Source organism: Electrona antarctica, assembly GCF_951216825.1.
Source record: "Electrona antarctica genome assembly, chromosome: 6".
NCBI lineage: Eukaryota > Metazoa > Chordata > Actinopteri > Myctophiformes > Myctophidae > Electrona > Electrona antarctica.
In genome coordinates this window covers 23527473-23540278 of record NC_136811.1, presented here as the reverse complement: position 1 = coordinate 23540278, position 12806 = coordinate 23527473, and the positions used below count along the sequence as shown (strand labels likewise).

At 41.8% G+C, this 12806-nt stretch overlaps 2 protein-coding genes across 2 annotated transcripts in view; both read right to left on the bottom strand.

The window, feature by feature from the left end:
* LOC306924820 (eukaryotic translation initiation factor 3 subunit H) overlaps window positions 1-1177 on the bottom strand; it is a 61619-nt gene extending 60442 nt beyond the window's left edge. The window contains exon 1 of the mRNA XM_079503472.1: window positions 987-1177. Coding sequence (XP_079359598.1) covers window positions 987-1091 — 105 coding nt within the window. The 5' untranslated portion in view covers window positions 1092-1177. The remainder of the gene's footprint in view (window positions 1-986) is intronic.
* A 709-nt stretch (window positions 1178-1886) lies between these two features.
* Window positions 1887-12806, bottom strand: part of LOC306924572 (double-strand-break repair protein rad21 homolog A-like) — an 11999-nt gene continuing 1079 nt past the window's right edge. The window contains exons 2-14 of the mRNA XM_079503141.1: window positions 12198-12383; window positions 11698-11827; window positions 11322-11421; window positions 11084-11190; window positions 9616-9813; window positions 8653-8778; window positions 7426-7551; window positions 6778-7001; window positions 6240-6393; window positions 5303-5448; window positions 3695-3886; window positions 3431-3511; window positions 1887-2924 (exon numbers count right to left, since the gene is read on the bottom strand). Coding sequence (XP_079359267.1) covers window positions 2733-2924; window positions 3431-3511; window positions 3695-3886; window positions 5303-5448; window positions 6240-6393; window positions 6778-7001; window positions 7426-7551; window positions 8653-8778; window positions 9616-9813; window positions 11084-11190; window positions 11322-11421; window positions 11698-11827; window positions 12198-12341 — 1920 coding nt within the window. The 5' untranslated portion in view covers window positions 12342-12383 and the 3' untranslated portion in view covers window positions 1887-2732. The remainder of the gene's footprint in view (window positions 2925-3430; window positions 3512-3694; window positions 3887-5302; window positions 5449-6239; window positions 6394-6777; window positions 7002-7425; window positions 7552-8652; window positions 8779-9615; window positions 9814-11083; window positions 11191-11321; window positions 11422-11697; window positions 11828-12197; window positions 12384-12806) is intronic.

The window sequence follows — 12806 nt, the reverse complement described above, 5'->3', positions numbered from 1 at the left end:
TGAAACATGTTCATTTCATGGACCCCCAAATTCACTCGCATTATGCGATTTAATGGCATTACTATCTCTGGTACCCCAATTTATATTATTTTGTAAAACCACTGTTAATTTAACTCAGAGTGTACAAATGGAACAGTTAACCCATAAGGGTCCATTTGGTTCCTTATATCTCTAATTGAGCAGGTACCCCCTGGAACTCCCTCGAGTACGCCTAGGGGGACCCGGACGGAACTTTGGGAACCCATGCTGTAGAGTACTCCACCATTGTCTATATTATAGACTATTAGACTCTAAAATAATTGTACCCAATGCCTTCCTTCTTGACACAGCATCAAGGTTTGGATTGGGGGTAAGTACCTGCGACATAGATCCAACCACCGCACGCTGTACAGGCACCTGATGACTTTACTTACTTCCATATTGATGATTACTAAGGGTTTGTTCAGTAGCTGATTGATTGATTGATTGATTGAAATATTTATTAACAGTTTGCAGAATTACAGCACAAACTCAATACAAAAGACTGTTAACTGTGAGTGGACGACCCAATTAAGCATTACACTTGTTTACAATAGGGTCCACCATGTTCAATTCATCAAAACATTTAGAGACGTACAAATAGACACTTCTATATAGTCAAAGAACACAACAGGAATTTATCATAGAGGTAAAAAGGGAAAAGAGACATACAGTGAGGGGGGAAAAGGGGGGGCGACTGGGGTTACCCGGTCTCTCCAATAATTCCTAGCCTACGGTAGTTAGTTATTATGAAAGGTCGGTAGGTCACACTACGTCAGTATACTATGAAAATACTGTTTAATTAGATGATGGTGGAAACAATCATAATAAAGATAAACACAATGCTCTAATTGAAACACTGAAGACGGAGTCCTCGTTGTGTCGGGTCCGCCATGATGATTAGCATCCTCGCCTGGGCCTCATTTTTCAATACCTAACTAACGTGCTGATAAAAGATTTACACTAACCAGTCCTTCGATTTGGATTTGCTTGACAGGAGAGTCCAGGGTTCCACCAGCCGAGATCCCAGGGCTTGGGGTTGATGATGATGCGGACTCTTTTCGTGCAGCCATTCTGTTCTATGCTATGGTGCTATGCTGCCGCTACACGCGAGAAGGGAAGAAAGACTGTGGCGGACGTTTCCGCTTACAACTTCCGCTTTCTGCTCCGTGTGGGAACGTGAGCTACGAACTACTAGTAGTTCCATCTCAGTATGAACATGGGATTCGTTTTATTGCAATTCTAAAATGACATTAACACAAACACAAAATAGGTAGCTGAATAAACCGATTACGGTTTTGGAGTCGGCAAGATTGGACTCTGCACATATTTGCCCATGCATGTTGCTGAATCTCCCACATCTTCAGCACCAGTGAAGTCCGGACCGAGGTCATTGGTAAATGGTAAATGGTGCATTTATATAGCGCCTTTATCCAAGCGCTTTACATAGATTGTGCATTACATTCACCCATTCACACACCGATTTCAGCGGAAGCCATGCAAGGTACCAACCAGCACATCGGGAGCAATTTGGGGTTCAGTGTCTTGCCCAAGGACACTTCGACATGTAGACAGGAGGAGCCGGGATTCGAACCGCCGACCCATGGATCATTGGACAACCTGCTCTACCTCTTGAGCCACAGTCGCCCCATTGGGGTCAGGATTCCCAATATGTAGGAAATATAATCGGTCCAGGGGGAATTACTCCCCTCTGGACCTGATGCTATTAAACAAAAGTAACTTGAACCTCAAAAATAAAGTTGCAAACTCATGCAATACATTTCTTTAAACTTTTAGTAGCCTACTTAAATGTCAGTCTTCGACAGACCAGTGCGGACCAGAACAGTGAATAAATCTGAAATACCAAATACTTAAAACACTTTTATTTCAAATCTTTACAGATGTATCACAACTACAAGTTATCCAGAGACTAAAAATGTGGGATAACGAACTCAATCAACTGTAACAAATACATTACCAAGTTAGATAATGCAAAGGTGAATAAACATAATGTAGAGGTACAAAAATTACAATGTGATAAGTGGCCAGAATCATGTGAAACTTATATATAGTGCCAGATAATCAGGCAAACTTTAAACAGACAAACCTTTATCTTTATGGATTAACATGAAAACCTAATGACAAGTGCAACTAGAACAGGTTGGAGAGCTTACATGGTTGTTTTGACCATACAACAGTACCTTTCTGCAGGATGTACACTGTGAAGCTAAGTGTTCTGAAAATAAGGGGACCTTCATCTAAAATGTGGGACATTTTGAAGGTGGGGGTTGGTACACAAGTTAGGCAATAATGTCTTGAACAAACAGTAAGTGGACTTTAATTTACAAAAGAACAGATGAAACAAAACCATGGATGCAAAGTTTTAAAAAAATGTGAATGTTTGGAGAGAAAAGGAAACTAAAAGGAAAAATAATCTTTCGGTTGAGTTATAAATATTCTTGATAGACATTCCTCTTCATCTTTAAGAAACCAAATGAATACTGCATGATACAATTTGTCGTAGTTGAAGACAAGTACAGCAAAAATCTTTTTTTTCTCTCCCTCTTTTTTTGACACTTTCTGAAACCCTCCCTCCATCATTCCCACTCCAAAAGTAAAATTGGGTTGACAATAAAACATAAAAGACCAAAAAAGTTCAGTAATAAAAAAAGTATTTCTGTAGCAAGCCAAATGTTTTTCTGTTCTTCGGGCATCTAAACAAGGTGGAATCTTGGTCCGGCTCTGGCGACGATGTCACTGTAGGGCTCAGTCTGGGCCACCTCGATAGCTTGCTGCTTCTTGAGGACCAGGAAACTGTAGAACTTGGCAGCTGCCTGCTTCCTGTTGTTGTTCCGGCACAATTCCAACAGGCTGACTGAATCTTGCTCGGTCTTGGCCATGACACGCTGTTGAGAGACAAGCACAGGGAGCAAAATTAGAATAGTGCTGCCTTCAAAGGGAGCAGGTTGGTTGTCGGCTCAGAATTAGAAATCAGTTTTATTGTCACATCACAGATTTACAAGTAAAAGAGTGGATGAAATTAATTTTTGTGCATAGTTCCCATCATATAATGTTTTAGCATAGAAAAGAAAGTGAAGAAAGGGCAAGGGGGAATGGAGTACAAGAAAAAGAAAGTCAAAAATCAACATATTTACACATAAACCTGAGATAAGGTATAAAGGTGCGTGAGCATAGCAGCAGGTGTGTCAAAGCAATATCCTCTCAGTAAGGGCAATTGATGGCAGACATTTTTCTCTTTTTAACTTGAATCCATCATGACACTATGAAAATGAAATTGATGCCTACAAGACATTCAGTCTGATGAGATATCCCGGTCACTCTCAAGCAGAATGTGCAAAATAGAACAGAGGTGTGCGTGTGTGTGTGTGTGTTCGCGCTTGTGCGTGCGTACCTGGAGACCATGGAGCATCTGTTGGGTTCTCTTGTTCCATCTCTTCTCCTCCTGGTCCTGGTCTCCTGTCTGCTCCTCTTCCTGAGAACAACAAAGAACACACTCTTCAGCACAATTTAGACAAGACGGCAACACATCACAAATAAGGCGCTCATCTTCCAGATACAAAGTTGTGAGAATGGCAAAAACGTGTAGTGATGATCAGCACGTCCAGGCTTATTATTTTATTTTTTCAAATTTGATCATTTGGTCATGTGTCCTCACCTCCTCCTCGTCGCTTTCACCGTCCTTCTTTCCGTCTTTGCCTTTGCCTTCGTTCAGCAGGTCGAGTTCGGGGATGAGCTGAGTGAGGTTGAGGGTGGTCTCCTCTGGAGGCATCTCCACCTGAGGCATGTCTATCGTCTGGGAGAGAACAGAGTTGTCGGCTGGCTGCTGCTGCAACTCCAAGGGAGTCATCTGAAACACAAGCAGGGGACAGGGGACTTTTAAAATCACAAATCATGAACCAAACGTCCAATCCACCCCGAATTTGAATCAGATGTCGCAGATGGTTTAATCGGGTGCAGTACTTAGTTTAGACAGTTTTTGGTTTAGACTAGTCATTGGTTAGACCAGTCATTAGTCCTACAACCTATCTCAAACCCTCACCCTAAACCTAACCTGTCACGGGGCAGCACACCTAAACCTAACCTTAACCCATGTCTAACCAATGACTAGTCTAAACTAAGTATGCACCCCCATGTGTACCAATCTTTGACAAAATCTGTAGGAGAAGGAGCAAAAGGTGCGTTTTGAAGAAAATTTGGTGGAAATTCTTTCCTGGCGGAATCCATGGAAAAGGACATTTTGATTTTACGACTTACGGTTCAAGAGTTAAGGAAAAACGTAAAGTGGGCTGTTATAGCACCACCATGAGGCCGACTGATGCAATTCCTTTTCAATTAATTTTCATAATTATGAACCTCCCCTGAGTCCCCCCAAAATTTTGTAAATATGGCGCTTACGGTCTCCAAGGGAAAAAATACTTAAATTGGAGCCTTAATTAGTCTTCAATCTTCCCATTATAAATCTATGGAGAACCAATTAATATCAATGAAACTATACAAAGGATCTCTTAGCTAAAGTGGCAGGAGTAGTGCGGCAAAGTATCGCACATTTACAATAACAATAGTCTGGTTGCCTCGTTAGGGCAACCACACTAATTACATTACTTGATTCATAGTACACTAGTGTCTAACCAGGGGTTCCCAAACGGTGGTGCGTGCACCCCTTGTGGTGCGCGAACACCCTCTAGGGGGTGCATGACATGAAAAGGGCAATGGTGGTTCTACAGTGTTATTTAACACAAACGGCAAACTGCGGTAAACACTGTTGTAAGGAGATGTACAGAGCCGCTGTGGAGTATACAGCAGCTGCATGTCTCTCAGTGCAGTGACATTCTGTGATTATTTGCCATAATCATATTAAAAGAAAATCATTTTCGGCCAAGTACAACGAGACTCAGCGTTGGGGGGTGCGTCAGCTAGGCCTGGAGGTAACAGGGGGTGAACTGCCTAAACGGTTTGGGGACCGCTGGGCCTAAGCAGTGGACTGCCATGGGAGAAGGAAAAAAGGATGTATCCTAATTGCATATTAGAGAACAAAAGGAGAAAAAAAAACATTTCCAAGTGTAGTTAAGAACATTTCAAATCCTCACACCAACAAGAATTGCATTAAATAAAAACATTCTACCATTTTGCTACACTGAAATTAGATTCAATACATCAACTGTAGTGTCATAACAGTTGTCACCAACTCAAAACAGAATAAGATTACACAAGCTACCTTCGTAGACTTCAAGCATAATATGAAAGAGGGAGATACTGTACTTACAGGCAGGGTGGACTCTTTTTCGAGGGCCTTGCGTTTAGTGCCACGGGGGGTTGAGGGAGGAGGCATGATGGTCTCGTCCAGGGTCGTCCTACTACCCTCAATTGCAGAGGCCCCCAGCATACTGGGCTCCTCCATGATAGTCTGGTCTGAACCGGAGAAAGAACAGAGGACAGAGGAAAAACAAATTGATTAAAAAAAGTGATAATTTTAATGACAGGAAGAAGAGTGAACTGAACACAAAGCAAATTCACACATGGCTGTGTTGGTATGTTGTGCATTGAAAAAGCGGGGTAGCGTTTCATTGACTTAATGGCAAGATGGCCACCGTGTGAAGGTCACTCCTGGCCTGAGTCAAAGTACAGTATTTCGACTCCGAGCAAGGTGTTACTACACACCTGTCCATCGGGTTAATGCATGTCATCCCTATAAACATTCACGGAGACAGGCGAGGCCGTCTCCCCAGTACTTTTGTCACAAAACCATGGCTGTCATCTGACTTACTTAAAAAACCCTCTAAATATGAGAGAACAGGTGGATTAACAAGCAGCCACATAGAGGAACAAGTATAGTCTAAATCCAAATTAAGAAGGACAATGAATGACAAAAACAAACATCTTCAAACTGAGATATGGAAGACATTCTCAGTGGGAGTCACTGTTGTGTTCACACCTCTTACTAACTGTGATGCCTCAGTCCCTTCTCTAGGGAATCTCTGCATCTAATCTAGTCTCTCTCCCTTGACACATCTATCCTGTGCGGTTTGTGTGTAGTTTCCCTTCTATGGACCTATCCATTTTCCCTTTCTTGTGTGCATGCATGCATGCATGCATGCATGCATGCATGCATGCATGCAGACTTTAGAGATGTAACTTGGGACACCATCTTTTCTATTTTCTTTCTCCTCCCACACACACACACCACACACACACACTCTTACCGATAACATCTCTGTGCTGACCCATGACGTCTTCGCGGGGCACGTCAGGGTTTTCCAGCTCTTTGAGGAACTCATCCAGACTGTCAGCTTCACCTCCCTTCCGCCTCTTTCTCATTTCATCTGGCACCAGAGGTGTCAAGCAGCGGGTGAACATCTGAACAGATGTAAGAAATTAGAATTGAAAGAAATGAAACCTCAAAACATGTGCAAATTCATTGATGAATTCCCCTTAAGGGGAAGAGTGGCCTGCTGAATTATGCATCAATAAATCTTTTTTTATTCTTGACAGCTGGATGTGGGCATGCCAAGAAAGACTGAATAAGATATCTTGTAGTTTCAAATGTTTCAATTCTTTTAAAAATAAATGTCGTTTTAAACCCCCCAGACAGAACAGAATTTCAGTTAAAAATATATGAGAATTGTAATTCCTCTTTCTCCTGTGCTGAACCAGCACAGGAGCACACACACACACACACCATACAACCGCTGAACCCTGCGGTTGTATGGTGGTCTAATATCTAACACAAACACTTCTCACTTTGAGCAGCCTAGGGTTCCAGAGCGGCTGTGCCGGGAGAGAGAAAAGCTTCTCGACTCCTCCAGTCTCCTTCCACATCATCAGCTTCTTTGTGGGAGGAGCCAAGTCTAGGGTGGTGACGATGTCAGAGTAGTCAGACAGTTGGGCTCTGATGGTCTTACTGTCCAGCTCCTTCACACTGTCCACAATCAGTTTCCTCTTGCGCTTCGCCTTGGTCTCTTTCACTGAAAGAGTTACACATCAGCATTGATAAGTTCACTCTTGCCATTTGTTCTTTTCCCACAGGTGATAGAAGAGGGACAGTACAAGTCGACTACATGTTGTCATTAAATTAAGTGAGAAGAAAGAAATAGTGTTCTTTGCACTGCATTCTACTTTCTTTTTACAGAAATAAGGCCAACCCAAAACATACTGGTACGAATGTGAAATCAAAATAACTTAATAGCAGTATTCCATCCAAAAATGGCTGCTGTACTTTATACCTTATACTAAGCATTTAAAGTATGAGGTATAAAGTACAGCAGCCTTGTGTTCAGTCAACAGAAAGATTGGGTATTGGTTAAGACTGACGTTATGTATCTTTCAGGACCTTACACTGCTTCGTCTCAACCCACTACCACCTCTTCAAACATCCGAAGTAGGTCTCACCAGTGATGTCTATGGGTTCCAGGGCGAAGGCCTCCTCCTCATTATGAACCAGGGTAGTCTGTTCTGTTTGGTCTGCCATAGCAGGCAGGGGCTCAGCTGGACCCGACTCTGGGCTATCTGGTCCGGCTGAACACATGCAACAAGAGAAGTTAAATGGTTAGATGCAAAGTATACATTTTATTTGTAACTGTCTGGTATGGTGGGAATTTTACAGGGTCTCCCAGAGCTCTTTGTAGTCAAGACTTTATACGATAGCCGTAGCAAGACTTGTCAGTGACCTTGGCTGAGAATTTTGATAATTTAATTGACTTTTATGCATGAACTGTCACGCGAGTCTCAAAGTTGTTACAAAAACATAATGTACTATAGAAGTATTTGAGTGTTAATGAAGGGAGCACCAGTGTTTCCATTGTATATTTCCATCCTTTTAAGATGAGCATCAGTATACCAGAATGTCAGCATATCAGACTACAGTACATGAAAAAAGAATCCCACACAACTCTATTCTTAACATTTCAAAATATTTAAATATGCCATGACACAGCCAGAAATCATCATACTTGATTCAACATATCACATGACACCTGTAAAACAAAATCTAAAAGGCTGGATATTGATTGGCGTTTACAGTAGCCAACGGGACGAGATTACAGGTTAATGTGTGGCCTGTCAAATGGTATCAACGTGTGTGAATTCTATCGAGGTGAAGAAACAGACTGTCACATTTTGAAAACAAGGATTTAAACTAGCAGCTGTAGATTTAGCAACTAACATGACCCACGGATTCTCTATTACTCCTCCGCCACCTGTGTCAGCTCTCCTGTCGGCAGAGCAGCCAGCTGTGTGACGAAGGAGTAGTACCGCTACCGTCAGCAACAGGTCTCTGCTGCTCCCAAACAGTGGGAATAGCTTGTTTATGTATGTTGTAGTTGTCTGTCCATCTACAACTGCTCATTTAAATAATATAATAATGTACTGTAAATATAATAATACACTTGAGGTTGTGCTGTACTGATCTTTGACAGCAGCACCCCAGTGCCAATACATCACAGTATACTCTTATGTATTATTGCTTAGATATATTACACTACACAGAATAAACACCCAATTTGTCCATACAACCTAGAAGATTTGCCTATGTTGTGTGTAGTCAAATATAAAGCAACATAGCAAGTGTGTATGATAACCAGAGGGTGGGGAAGTCCAAATGAAAAATGCTTTAATTACGGGACTGGAGGTTGTCAAAGTCGTCTTCATCATCATTGTGGTCAGGAGGCATCATGACACTCTCTGTGATGGCTGGAGGGTCATCAAAGATACCACCTCCGTCCTCATTACTGAGCAGCTTGTCCACTGAGAGAGAGAGAGAGAGAAGTCGGAAGAAATATTCAGACAAGCTTATTTCAATCGATCGATCAATTTAACAACCCATTAATCCGACATTGACCACTATTCTCTAACCCTAACATGTACTTAGTTTAGACTAGTCATTGGTCAGACCAGTCATTAGTCCGACATCGACAACCATTCTAGTTTAGACAGTTTCTGGTTTAGACTAGTCATTGGTTAGACCAGTCATTAGTCCTACAACTACAACCCATCTCAAACCCTCACCTCCCACGGGGCAGCACACCTAAACCTAACCTTAACCCATGTCTAACCAATGACTAGTCTAAACTAAGTATGCACCCCCCGCAAGCACGGGAGCAGCACAGTTCAAGCGGTAGTCCGACCATCTTTTCCGCATGTCGGTCTGTTGGCGGGTCTAATCTTAGTATGCATCCCATTAACCCACAGCTCATGCGTTGTGAGCTGTAGATCTGCGATTTTCAGCTAAAAAGTGCACAGACAAATTATAGGGTTACTTTAATATAAGTGGTTAGATTAAAGCCACCATTCCACCCAGCACTATCACTATTACACTTGGAGTAGACATGCCACTCCCACACTTCATTTCATACAACCTTATAAGCTTTATACATTTGGTGTTTGGTAATGATATATCAATATCAGACCTGAGGAGTGAATTCATCTACCACGTACATCAATGAACGTGACCAGTTTAACAGTATGAGATGGAAAAATCTAGGTCTACAGTGAAACTGAATTTAGAAACTAAACAAACCCAGGGTTTCATACTACAGTCCCACAACATTAGCATTCTACTACTTATACCCCACAATCACTCACCTAGCATTCCACCATCACTGTTGCCCATAGTATTGTCCCCAAAATCGTCATACTCCATGTGATTGGACTTGTCGGGGAGAGTTGCCGGGCCGGGCTCAGCCTCCAGCAGCAGGTTAGTGGCTGTTGCACCATGCATGAGGTCGTCCTCAAACGCAGTGGCATCACGCATCATTTCTCGATCATCCATGCCAAAGTCAGCTGAAAGATACAACAGGTTGTAATTATTATTAAGATGTATGGTTTAACAGCAGTGTTGCAACTAGTGTGAAAAATAAAAACGGTTCAATATAACTTTACCGTGGTATCAATACTCTACTTGTCCCATTGGTTGAGACATGCACCATCCCAGTGGGGACGGGGACACACACACACACACACACACACACACACACACACACACACACACACACACACACACACACACACACACACACACACACACACACACACACACACACACACACACACACACACACACACACACACACACACACACACACACACACACACACACACACACACACACACACACACACACACACACACACAACACAGACTTACACTTACAATCAGAAGTGCCGTTTGGAAATAGACTGGTTTCCAGACTAATTCGCTGCGCTACATGAAGCCGCCACAAAACAATGCCACGGAACGCAGTGAATCAGCCTGGAAACCAGGCTAATTTAGAAATACTTTGGATTTGAATCCAATGAACATGGAAAGCCAAAGGACCATTGCAAGCCCCCATAGCCGATTTACTTTGTTGTTGTCATCCTGTTAGCGATGGCCAAAGCTATTGCTAATCAACATAGCAAGCCAACGTTGCATTTCCGGTCTACATAGGAGAATACAGAAACTATTATTCGTTTTTTGAGTAGGCTTGCCTTAGACCAGATGCATTGGATAATATCTGAATAGAAACCAAGATGATGTGGTTGACTATAGTAAGAAATAAATGAATGCCGTTGTGCTTCACAACTTTACTTTTATGTGTACTTATGTTTATAATCCAATGTTACTATGTATAAATAATATTAAAATGCATAAGATGCAAATAAAATGCATAATATAAATATGCATAATATGCATAATAAATATTGTTACTATTAGAATGCATAAAATGCAGCTTTTATTTGTACTTGAAATGTTAAACCTGTGGTTGTGTGGTATCGAAATATCAATACTTTTCCAAATATCATATTGAAGTTTGAAATCCAGTATCGTGACAACACTAGTTACAACTGAACAACTCATTGATGAAACACTGTTGGGTGTGTGGGACGGGTCTGCATGGGAAATGGAGAATGCTGGCAAATACTTCAGCTGCAATTTGGTGTGAATTCCAAAAAATTGAACTGCTCTTTTTGTTGTAGCAAAGGTTCCTCATTTGACATTCCTCATGTAAAAGCGTAAAGTTACACACGTGAAAATAGAATGGTCAGCATTGCCATTATATAATATGTCCTACCAAAGTCGTTGTCCTGCATGAGACTGAGGTTGCCTACATCCTCCCGCATGGTGATCTCCTCCACTCTGCTCTGGTTCAGAGTGAACTGCGCGGCCACATCTATGTCACTGCAGGGAACACAAAATAGAGCATTACTTTGCATGACAGTAGCAAAGAGTAGCAACATTATAAAACAATAATAAAATGAAGTAAAACTGTAAGAGACTAAACTTTAGAACAGAGTATCTAGTAGACTTACTCGAGGTCAGGTAGAGGTTGGTCAAAGTCATGGAACTCCTCAGGTAAGGTGATGGCATTATAAGCTGCTTCTCTGTTCTCCTCAGGTAGATCCACCACACCTGGAAATGAAGCATTGTTTTGATACTAAAATCTCACTTTAAACCAGGAAACAGATTTATGATGCCATGTAAAATTTCTGGCACCAGGCTGTAGAAGCCAGAAAAAAAGCCATTACAGACAATGTTGCCTTCACACCTTGCATACAACAGAAGAGCAAAATGGCCCGTTTGACCACTGTGTGAATATATGTCTTACTGTCAATCATGTAACTTTTACAATACGAAAAGTTTTAAACAAACTTTACTGGTGGTATTTAGTCTGCTAAGGTCCCATACCTGGTCTGAAGGCCATTTTTATCTTGATGAAGGCCTCATTACAGTCAGCCAGAAGGTACTTGGCCTTCCTGTGGTAAATCCTCACCACTCCCAGCAGTAAGTGGCCTGAGGTTCGCAGCGCCATCTTCACCTGAAGAGTGGAGGACACAGAAAAATGTAATTACTGCTAGTGCTTACAGTAGAGCTGGGTGACATGGAAATTAATATATGGTTGATCAAATATCTCAATATCGATGTTGTGGCGGTAATATTTTATTAGGACAATAATATCAATTATTTGGGTTTATGGAAAACAGTAAAAGACTTGTCGTGTCATTATTGAAAATCCCAAAATCTAGCCTCACATCACGATATCAATATGTTTTATCGCCCAGCCAGAGCTTACAGGCTAAGTCATGTATAGGATATACAGTTACATTACTGACATAATGACATGTGATGAGCCAGGAAATTACCCCAGCACATGCCTCAAGCCTGCAGCTTGGAGACACATTAGTTACCTTGGGACAGATGATGCTCTCCACACTGCTCTCCAGGTTACACTCGAATACATGGGCCTTGGTCAGCTTCTTGTCCCAGTGGGCCGCCAGCCAAATCTTGGCTAGCGGCCCACGTTTACTCAGGACAAAGTGGGCGTAGAACATTGCCCCGGCTCCTCTGTCTCACTCACAATAGGGAAAGCCCACCTTGAAGACAAAATGTATAGGTGAATTTGTGTTTGAGGTTATCAGTAGAAAGAGGTGACCCTTCGGAACCAATTATAATTATGGAAAGACTCTGGCCTATGAGTACCCTTCAACGACCAGTGTATTAGCCTATACATAATGCTTGTCAAATAGTGAACACACCCCTGCTCCTACCTCCCTTTTAAAATCTAAATCAAGAAGAATTTGATTTTGTGGCAAAAGTAGCATACGTTTAGTGATTTACAGGAGAACAGTTGTTTGTTTTTAGGTAGAGATCAACTGAAAAGTCTGACTGAAATGTCATTGTTTTGGGGAAAGATTGTGCTAAAGCTTCTTCTCCATGTTACAAAGGACATTGATTAATTGAATACTGTATAACAGTTTGCAAATAGTAGTGGTACAATTATACAACGGTGCTAAAAG